The 11,785-nt window shown below is 37.3% G+C and overlaps 1 protein-coding gene across 1 annotated transcript in view; it reads right to left on the reverse strand.

The window, feature by feature from the left end:
- angpt1 (angiopoietin 1) overlaps window positions 1–10,891 on the reverse strand; it is a 40,338-nt gene extending 29,447 nt beyond the window's left edge. Inside the window, exon 1 of the mRNA XM_073821456.1 lies at window positions 10,103–10,891. Within this exon, the coding sequence (XP_073677557.1) occupies window positions 10,103–10,456 (354 nt within the window). The 5' untranslated portion in view covers window positions 10,457–10,891. The remainder of the gene's footprint in view (window positions 1–10,102) is intronic.
- Window positions 10,892–11,785: the final 894 nt, after the last annotated feature.

Here is an 11,785-nt window from a genome sequence, read left to right on the forward strand (position 1 = left end):
AAACATCCTTTCTAAACTCTATATGGACAGCCCAGCACAGACAGGGACTTGCTGCCTCACTTGTGTTGTCACACTATTCAACACTGTATAATTCAGAGGCCCCTTTTGTGTCTGTGCAAGTTGTTTTGTGGCCGACCAGAGGGAGGGAAAAGGGGAGAAAAGGGAATACAAAAATAGAGTGACGGGAGGAAAGTGTGAGGGAGTCGAAGAAAGACGTTTTACATTAGTAGACAAGACTATAAATAACCAGTATAAGAGAAAACGATTAAACCAGGTCTATCAACGCAAGCCCACACACTCTTCAACAGCTATTACTGTGGCTCTATGCATGTTGCATGTATGTATTCCACCTCGCAGGAACAGATCTGTAAATGACACACGTGTGTCAAAACACTGATACGCAGAAGATCAGTCTTATAGACACAAGCCAGAGATCCATTCACACACACTCTTTACTCAGTAATGCACTCTCCTCATGCATTCTCTCAGCATTTTAAGAGGAGTGCGGAACAAGATGTAGCTTCCTGCCAATGCCTGATGGTTGACATTTATGCTTTTAATATTCCTTTATCTGCACTGCACTTGTAGCTTTATATTATGTTGAACTACAGATGTCATGAAATAGTCTGACGAGCGCCAGTGTTTGGAAAATCTGTTTAGAAGCAAATCATTACCTTCACAATTCCATTCGGTGCAGAAATCGCCACTAATATCTCTTATGCCTCAAGAGGCGATTAAAATACACCGTGAACTTTAACTGCGACGGAGTCAAGACCTTACCTGTGCAGTTAATACTTTAAAGTGCCTCCATCACAAGGGTAATTGAATGTAAATTACACACAGTTGCTACTTATTGAAGCCATAGTCGTTTTCCACCTCTGATGGCATAATGTGGAACGATCTTTGACCCGCTACTATTAACCACTGGTTCAGGTTGCTTTCAGATTGATGAGAGCGAGGGAGGAGGTGAGGGGCTTATATCGCCGTCTTCAGCAATTATACGCAGCCCTTCCTGACAGCCACACCCCTGGTACGACGTGGAATGTGAGAAGCCTGGACGAGGGCCCAGACAAGGCAAACATGATGCTGGCCAGGGTTCAGACGAACCCCAGAGGGGCACAGGGGCGGGGGATGTGAGGGGCTGTGGGTGTCACATCGTTTGTGGCCAAAAACCGCTAAACCGCAACGCAGACATAATATCCAACCACATGCCGCTTAGGTATGAAGCTCGCGATTGTTTCTTGTGCCTCCGTTAAAACTTAAAAAAAAACAGTTATTGAAAATCAGGACATGATGACGAAGTCTCCTCTAATGGAAAACGGCTGCAAACATCCTGCAAAGGTACCACAGAATATTTTATAGATTTACTTCAAACAAAAATGAAAATTCTGTTATCAGTTAATCACCTTCATGTCGTTACAAACCTGTATGACTTTCTTTCTTCTGTGGAGCACAAAAAGAGAAATGTAAAGAATTCTGCTGGTCGCTTTTTGCATGAAAACGCTTGAATGGGGAGCGAACCTTTTGAGTTTCAAAATGGAAATACAGTAAATACGCCACTGAAGTATCATCAAAGTGGTCCATATGATTAATGTTCTATATTTCAGTTTTTTAGAAACCATCTGATATGTTCGTGTCAGGAACAGACTTTATTTTAAGTTGATATTAGCTTTCATTTATTCGTTTATTACAGAAGTAGAGATTGAATTGAATTGGATTGAATTGGACTGATTTAATCTTCAAGTTCAACTCACTAAATAAATGATTCAGTCACACTAGGTAAAGGGTTAGTTCACACAAAAATGAAAATTCTGTCATTAATTACAACCTGTAAGACCTTTGTTTGTCATTAATTTAAGAATACAAATTAAGAAGATTTTTTATGAAATCTACAATTTCTGACCCTGAATAGACAGCAAGGTTTCTACCAAGGTTAAGGCACAGAAATGTAGTAAGGATGTCGTTAAAATAGTCCATGTGACATCAGTGGTTCAACCGTAATTTTATGAATCTATGAGAATACTTTTTAAAATTACGGTTAAACCACTGATGTTACATGGATTGATTTAACTATACAGGGTCAGAGAGCTCTCGGATTTCATTAAAAATATCTTTATTTGTGTTCTTACTGGTTTGGAATGACATTTTTAGTTTTTTGGGTGAACTAACCCTTTAAGGTTTATTGGCAAATTCTAGCTTGAATTTTTTTTTTTTTTTTTTTTTTGTCATATGAACTACTTTTTTTTTTATGAAACTTTACCTTTTATGCTTGAATCTGCATGTAAAAAAATACTAGTTCAATTCTCCTTTACACATGTTTAGAATGGAGCTGTTGCTAGCAATTATTTTAGTAATCGAGTAATTGGTTGATTATTCTAACAATTAATCGAGTAATTGGATAATTATAATAATTTTTTTGAGGTAATAAAAATAGACCTAAACTGACAATAGTCTTTAAAATTACTTAAAATACATATAGCAAGGCAATAATAATTAGTTCAAATAAAGTATTAAAAACAAGTAATTATATAGTTTTTTTTTTTGTACAAAACTGTAAAAATACAATGTACAAATACAACTAACGTACATTTTGTATTATATCAAATGTCTGGCGATTGTTTTTACACATTACTGCACAAACTAATCCTTGTTTAATATTGACTAAACAACATTTAATTCAAATCTCCATTTAATCTTTACTATTTGGATATTTCTTTACGACAGAAATCATAGGGCCACTGTAATTTCTTGAATATGGGGACATCAAAATATGTAAGCTAAGATTTGTGTTTTGATGTAAGCTTTTATTTTAAAATCGCATTTATACATTATTTACCTTACAAACCTGATGAAATGGCAAATGTTGCATTCCCAAATGAATGTTATAATATGCAGAGAAAGAGTTTGAGACGCTCCTCACATGTAAATGATAACAGTTTGTGTGGAGCAGCATTTACTGTGAACGCAGTCGCTCTGACACGCGGAATCATAGCGTTTGTCAATTCACAACAGCATTTTGCTTTAATGCATTTCATGGATTCTCGTCAGTGAAATGCGCTACTTCCTGTATTTTGCCGGTTACTCAACACAGGCAAATTGCAGTCGAGGATTTTTATAAATTAAGTATTTGAACTGAACTGAGAAATCGTGACAGTAAGCAAATACTGATAGAATTTAATTTTTGGGTGAACTATCCCTTTAAAAACCCCAAAAGTTTGAATACAAGTTCCCTGTAACTATCTTGCACCATTACTTGAAAGCTGTGACAGTTTAATACCAGTTGAAAAGATAGGTTAAGCTTACAGACCAACTTATCTTTTTAATGGAGATCATAATGTAAGATTGGCGTCGGTTAACTTAATATGCGCTTTTACCCCATTGCAGAACTTATGAAAAATATTACAAATATAAAAAAAGGAAAAGAAAACTGATAAGATAAACTACTCCCTGAGATCTGGCAGGGATGCGTCTAGTAAGAAGCAAGACCTGTGGCTCGGATACAGCACAAGTGTTACAAAAACCTTAATGTGGGAATGATAAGAGCAAATATAATTCATCCAAATACTCTGTCCCACACAATTGCACACACACATTTTTGATTTCCTGTTCTTTCTTGACTCAGTCCTCTTTCCATTTCCCACAGGGAGGGTTACATTATTGCTCATTACTTATCTGCCTCTCTTTGTTCAACAATTTTGCAGTTTGGCCCAAGAGTCATCCATAGCACTCTCATCCACTGATCTGACGTTTTGAATTGATTTCATGGAAAAGCTGATGTATGTAAACACTAGATAAACTGAAATATTGATCTTGAGACCCCAGGCCAACAGGGACCAATGAAGACTGTCATTTCTAAAGCAACATCTTTAGGACAGCTGTGATGGGACCCCACTCAGAAGTAGCACATAACGGGTCATGCAGGAAATCCCATCCTGCAGAGATCTTCTTGTCTCTTGGGTTTATTAGCGTCACGCAGTTGTAGTTGTAATGAATGAGAGAAGAGAAGTGGAAATATATAGATATACTTTGTACAAATTTGTATTTAGTCAAGCTATGAAATTCTCATCTGCTTTGATGATCATAGGCATATTTATACTTTTTCAAAGCATTTCTATTTATTCAAACTAATGAATTAAATTTCTAAACAAGATGAGGAGCCAAACCAAAAATCCTGACTTCACAAGCAATATATAAAAACATCTGACAATCTCTAAAATCAATGGCACTCTTGCATTGTTTCAAAATGTTAATAATTAATGTCAAATCCTAATTTAACAAGACCCAAGAATAACCCTTTGTGTTAATCACACAAAGTTAAAAAAAGAAACTCTTACATACAGAGAGAAAAAGTAAAAGCTCAGGTTTGAAAAATGTCCATGTCTATTTCTTGCCCTAAACGATTTAAACTAAAATTTCCATATTTTAATACACAAATTATAGGGGTATTTTTAATGCCAACAGTAACACAATTTTCCAAAGAAAATACTCTAGGGCAACACTAATGCCAAAAGATATAACAAAATATTCTCATTTTTATTCACATTAACATTTAGCTTGAGGCCATTTTTTTGGCAGCCAAAAGCCCAAAAACACCTAACATAAATAAAATGACAATTAAATTCACATTAATCCTAAAGCGAGTCAGCACCAGAGGGCGATTTATTAAAGTCACAGATGGAAATTTGACCTCATACATACATTAAGCGGCCGACAATGAGGCAGCAGAGAGTTAGGTCCATTTACAAAATTAGAAAGACATTAGGTGGCCAATTCATTTGGGTTTAAGGTATAGATTTCAGCAGGTTTTCTCTGCTCTTTATCAAATAGACATGTCTGAGTTAGTTTAACCACCCAGATGAAATACAGTTAAGAAATAAAATAAGAAATTATTTAAAAATAACATGTTCTGTGCTGGCTGTACTTTTCAAAATCATTTTTATCTGTTTTAAGAAATGGTGACAGCAGTGTATTGTTTTTTTTGTTTTTTGTTTTGTATTTATTCACCCCAGCAGTAACATCTCTCCGAGGTGCTCAGATAAATGTGGCACTGTTCTTGTGCGTGTAAAAGCTATGAAACAGGAAGGAAGAGCTTTTTAGTCGGTTAAGTGAACGTTTACACCACTTCACCCAGCTTGTTGCTTTTGGCTGCTTCTATCAGCAAAACAAACTCTGATACAAAGGAAGTCACCCCTAAAATAGCTCAGTCCTGCTTTGGCTTTTTAGACATGCTGTGTGGCCGAGTGAGGGTCCCCAGTCTTCATGAATACCCTCAGTGAAGGAAACCCTCGAGCGCCTGGATTAACCTTTTCGTTCACTCTAGTCACCAATATCCAAACTGAGGGTCGAGCAGAACAATGGGAATTTCACAGGGCCAGGGTTCGAATGTGTGCTTTTAAATCTAAAGTGCTACTTGGCAAGACGCACTATCCTCAGAAACATGAGCTTGGAAAAAGTTTTCTTTGAACAACGAGTGTGAAGATCTATCAATTCCAGTCCCCAGACGGCTCCCACATGTGACATGGCAGAAGCTTGAGCTTTGCCCAAAATGGACCTCGGGCCCTACAGACAGAATGAATTCCTTCAGCTTTAGACACAATTAGACTTCCATAGCCTCTAATAGAACATTTATGTAATATTTATGCTCAGAGGATTAGTTCACTCAAGAATTAAAATTTCTTGATAATTTACTCACCCCTACACTCTTAAAAATAAAGGTGCTTCACGATGCCATAGAAGAACCTTTTTCATCTAAATGGTTCCATAAAGAACCTTTAACATCTGAAGAACCTTTCTGTTTCACAAAAGGTTCTTTGTGGCGACAGAAGGTTCTTTAGATTATAAAAAGGTAAGAAAGAGATGGTTCTTTAAAGAACCTTTGACTGAATAGTTCTTTTTTGGAACCAAAATTGGTTCTTCTTTGGCATCGCTGTGAAGAACCTTTTAAAGCACCTTTATTTTTAAGAGTGTATGTTATCCAAGATGTTCATGTCTTTCTTTCTGCAGTCAAAAAGAAATTAAGGATTTCAGGATTTTTCTCCATAAGGTGGACTTTAATAGGGATCAACAGGTTGAAGGTCCAAATTGCAGTTTCAATGCAGCTTCAAAGGGCTCTACACGATTCCATATAAGGAATAAGGGTCTTATCTAGCCAAACGATTGGTCATTTTCTAAAAAAAATAAAAAAATATATATACTTTTCAACCACAAATGCTTGTCTCGCACTAGCTCTGCATCCACAACTTTAGAAAGTACTGGCCGAAGTACTGACCCAGTGTTTACAAAGCAAATGTGCAAAGAAAGTCAAACCTCCTTTCCAGATTTTTTGCACTACCTTACCTTTTCTACATATTTATGTAATACGTGTAGCCATAGACAAGCATCAGTAAGGTAGTGACAAGCATTTGTGGTTAAAAAGTATATAAATTTACATTTTCCTTTAGAAAATGACTGATCATTTTGCTAAATAAGACCTTTATTTCTCAGCTGGGATTGTGTAGAGCCCTCTGAGGCTGCATTGAAACAGAAGTTTGGACCTTCAACCCATTGATTTCCCTTGAAATCCATTATATGGAGAAAAATCCTAGAATGTTTTCCTCAAAAACCCTCTCAAAAAAATTATTTTCGACTTAAACATCTGTGCTATTTTTGTGGAGCCTGTGATACATTTTAAAAAGAACAGCATTTATTTGAAATAAGAAAAGTAACATTATAAATGTCTTTACTGCCTGCTTTTTTCAAAACTAATGCATCTTTGCTAACAAAGTATTACTTTCTTTTTTTAAAAAAGTTGACCCATTTTACTACTATTATATAAAAACAAACAGTCAAGACATTGTGTTCCACAGAACAAATAGGGAAATTCATGGGATTGGAATGGCATGAGGTTGACTGAATGATGAACTATCACTTTCAATTGTGATTAGATATCCAAGGAACTGGATAATACCTTTCTTTGCCCTTCTCTCATGTTTAAAAGCATCCCTTCATTAAACAGCTGATAGTTTAAGCATTTGAGATTAGAAGAGGTTAGCTAGCTACATCCACAAGTGGTCGGTTTCCTGTAAGAAATGATAAAAGATCACAGTCAATCCACAAAAGTCTCCCTCTTCGGACCATGCCTGCTTCTGGGATAATCCTTGGACAAACAGAAGCCACCTTTGACTGGACAAGAATGTTATCGGGATACGCTCTTCCCCCGGCACAGCAGAATTCCACAGTGAACGTATATCGACCCCACACAGACCCCTCCGCACCTCCAACAACAGACCAGTCACTATCTGCAGTCTTTCATCAGCCTACGGCTTGAGTGGTATTAAGAATTACTCCGCAGTCACGGCTCACTTGATTAAGACAGATAGACCAACACAGGACACTTCATCTTCTGTCCGATGAAATATGTTAACTGCATCCTCATGTGCCTTTAGCACAATTAGCCTGAATTAGGCCTGTGCCTCAGCTCGTCAAATGCAAAAAAAATATGACTTAACTCCTTAAGTAGAGCTACTGAACAAGACAACTTTCTCTGTTGAGATCTATTAACATCGTCTAATCGAAATAAGGTGTTTTTTTCTACCATCAGTGAGGAGGAAAAATGACATTACTAATGTTAACAGATGTGCATCTACTCCTTTCACTATATTTCATGATAAGCCACTTACTCACTGGTGTAGAATTCAGACTGCATGCCCTGCCAAACTGCTTTTTATGAACTCTGACATGCTAAAAGTAGTGTCTTTTGATAACATGCATGTCTTGGTAAAAAGGCTTTTAATTTTTTTCTTTCATTCTTTTGTTTTTAACCATTGCCCTAATATTTTCAGTCGACTCTGTCTAAAATGGAGCCCAAAGGATTACACAAGTGTCTGCAAATACTAATCTGTAGCTGTTTTATATCCGTCAATGTAATTAAGTTGGACGGCGTTGCAAAATTAAAAAGAGAATGGAAATGTGGAGAAAAGCAAGTGGGATTTGACCATTTGGAAGGAACCCTTTAGATCAATTAGAATGCCGTTCACATTGCAGCCATGACTTTTACTTAAAAACATCATGTTAGATTATTTTTTAAAAATGGACAGGGGCCACCCGTTCCATCATTGCATAACACTGAGTCATCACGTCTACTCAACAAAAACGAACTGAGCATGAAACTGGTTACACTATTAAAACCAACCAGTTACATTGTGTACACTAAAAAAAAAGAGGAAGAATGAGAAATGTAAGTTTAAGAAAAAAATTAAATTGTAAAGGACAATTAGTTCTAAACTCTTTATGCAATCCATCATGCATGTTTAGGTTCACATTATGTTTTTATGAAAATAAACAGATCTCAGACTACTCACAAAGATCAAACAACTGATAAATAACAGTGTGTTTTAGATAAATATGGCTTGTTTGTCTAATGAAAGTGACAAAGTCAATGTTAGATGAGTTTTCCATGCCAAGAACCCTTTGGTTGTTTCTGTAGGTGTTTCTGTTTGAGAAGCAATTATCATTAACTACTTGGTGACTGACCAGTAGAGTGCAACCATTATAATTGAACTACAATAATTATAGTGAAATAAAAATTTAATTATGTGGTCATTTAAATGATCATATGACTTTTCTATTATATAGAAATTAATAAAACTGCTGCACAAATGCATGCACCTATCTAAACAAATGACACTACATTTAAAAAAAAAATATCTATGTGAGGTTCGAATGTGAGATCACTAATAAAATACTTATATTTAGCTTTTTTAACAAAATAAATGCATGTTTTTTATGTCTTATTCATATGATAATTCAATTGATAAAATATATATTATATAATCAAATAATTACATCAAACAAATGTTAGATTTTTAGGTTGCTCTCAAATTTTTAATTTGAATTAGTGCTGGGAAACATTTAATCGTTTGTGTTTATATAATATATGTGTGTGTACTGTATGTATATATAAAGACACACACATACAGTATATATTTTAAAATATTGACATGCATATATTTATATTCATGTTATATATAAATATATTTGATGTATAAACATAACATATTTTTCTTAAATATATACATGCATGTATTTATATAGGCCTATACATAATAAATATACACAGTACACACATATACTATGTACACAAAAATTTATTTTGGATGCAATTAATTGCGATTAATCATTGCTCAGCACTAATAAAACTCAAATAAAACATTTTATGTTTGCTACATAAATTTAATTCCTATCAACTTTGCTTAAAGGCTACAAAAACCAACAAACTCTCAGTCAACTATGGAGGTTTTTACATAAAACTGATGCACAGGGAACAAGCAGATGCTTTTAGAAACCATTAGAAAGCCATGCTGATATCTGCCAGGACATTTAAAGCTTAGCCCATAATAGAAGGATAGATCCTCCTCGCTCTTCCTTCAAGCACTCCTGGGGATCTGCCTGACTTCCTGTCATTAAAGAGACAGCGCGCCCGACTACCATCTGGGTGACTGACAACCCACCATCAGCACAACGTGTGGAGTCCACCTGAACATCTGCAAAATCAGCCAGACGCTGCTCGAGCGAGACTCCCCTGCCAGGCGGTTACGTCGTGCGGCGCGAGCAGACAGCGACTGAACAGAGCGATCTATGTTGATGTAAATCACGTTCCTGACAGCTAAAGTGGCCAACGTAATGCTTTTAATAAGACAGGTCTGTTATTGTAAAGCTCGTGCTCTGCCTTGTTGCAAAACTCATAGTGCAGTGACCATAAAACACGTCCTTACAATCAGGCATCTGAACGTCAGCCAAGAACGCAGTTAGGAAAAAACATCTGAGATGTTTCACTGTTGTCTAAACAGTTTTAGATGACAAACGAACAGCCGACATGCTCAGCGTCAAGAACAGTGCTGATCCCGTTCGGCTTTAGACTCGTAAACAGTTCTGATGTGCGTATACAAGTCTTAGTTTTCACACACCAAACTTTGCACTTCAGACTTTTAACAACAGCGTTATCTTTCCTCTCCACCGCTCTACTGAGGAACAGCTGTTCATTCGCTCCTCTCAGCTTATGCAAACTACAACTACTATATAATTGTGTATACAGAAATTGCTATCATCCATTAACATAACTTACCTTTTGTAACCACTGAGTATAGTTCTCCATGACGTGCTCCAGCTGCTGGATCTTCTGGTTGGAGAAGTCCGCTTCAGGTTGAGGTGCGTCCCGCTGAAGCGCGTTGGCATTGTACGGCGTGCCGGCTTTGAACTCTCGACAAGAGCCTCCATCACCCTCTGGAAGGATAAAAGTGTAGCTACACTGTCCATGTTGGATCCGGTGATATTTCCGACCGCTACTGCTGTTGGCTTTCGCCGTGGAGCTTCTGAGTCCTTCTTCTGCTCCTCTTCTTTGCTCAGCCCCTCCACAGTCCGCTACCACCAGCAGCGCTGCCAGGGACAAGCAGCGGCACATGAACCAACCCCACCACATGGCAGGAGCTGGAGGGGAGGGTGAGGTCACAAATATCAAAGTTCGCTTGAGGGTGCCCCTGGTTCCTTTAGTCCAAAGTCAGGTGGAATCAGTACAAGTAGAGATGTTCGGATGGCCTAGGGCACGTGGTGGTCATGTCCGGATTGGACCGTTGCCTGGAGGTCATTATTGATCCTGTCACCGGCTCACAAGACACTTTTTGTCTTTATATAAAGTTGAAAAACTGAAGCCTTGAGAAACTGTTGCTAGAAGTGCATGTGAAATGCAGCTGTGCAGTTATGAAGAAAGCAAGACAGCGTCCATGAAGATGTAGTCTGGAGTGTTGTCAGACCTCCCCTGGCGCTCTCTCTCTCTCTCTCTCTCTGTTTCTCTCTCTATGTTTCCTCTGTGTGTGACCGTGCGACTGAATGACTTTGCTCTGGGCTTCTAGCGTGCTCTGAGCCTGCCCCTCACAGTGACTGGAGAGGAATGCGTGTGCGTATGTGTGTGTTGTGTGTGTGTGTGTGAGAGAGAGAGAGGGAGAGAGAGTGAAAAGGAAAGTGAAGCGTAGCGGGACCCCAGCAAAGAGGATGTTCTCAGTGCTTGAGGATCGTTTTACAAGCTTTCTGACCCTATGTTTGTGTAGTAGCCCTGCCTCCAACACTGGACCTTCAGTAACATGCACACCTTTAATCTACATATGGAGACATGCACCTGATGAACTTTCACTACTGTACATTTGTTTGCATAAAAGAAAGCAGAGTTTCCAAAAAAAGTTAATATCTTGGCATTATACTTATCCATATGACCTTCTTTATGCTGTGGAATGCAAGAAAAGATGTTCAGCAGAATGTCAATGCTGCACTGTCTTTAAGTGATGGCCATGGCTGTCAAAGTTTTTTGGAGAATAAACACTTGATTTTCATTAGGAACTCATATGAAACTAATACATGGCAACCTCAGAAGACTTGGAATATAGTGTAAAAGTCACAAGGTGATTATATTGCAGATCTATATAGCTTGACATCATCCACTTTTATTGTAGAACATTTTAGAACAATGTAGAGCATACATTTTCTGTATTATAGAACATGTATACTGTAAGTTTTCATGAAAAATGTGCTAAGTTACAGTTTGATAAATAGATAGATTTTACATAAGCTTGATTCTTAATACTTTGCTGTTACCTGAATGATCCACAGTTGAGTTTTTTTGTTTAGTGAAGGTTGTTCATGAGTCCTTTGTTTGTCCTGAACAGTTAAACTGCCTGCTGTTCTTCAGAAAAATTCTTCAGATCCCACAAATTCTTTGGTTTTTCAGCATTTTTGTGTATTTGAACCGTTTTCAACA

The sequence above is a fragment of the Garra rufa genome, chromosome 17 (assembly GCF_049309525.1).
Source record: "Garra rufa chromosome 17, GarRuf1.0, whole genome shotgun sequence".
NCBI classification, from domain to species: Eukaryota; Metazoa; Chordata; class Actinopteri; order Cypriniformes; family Cyprinidae; genus Garra; species Garra rufa.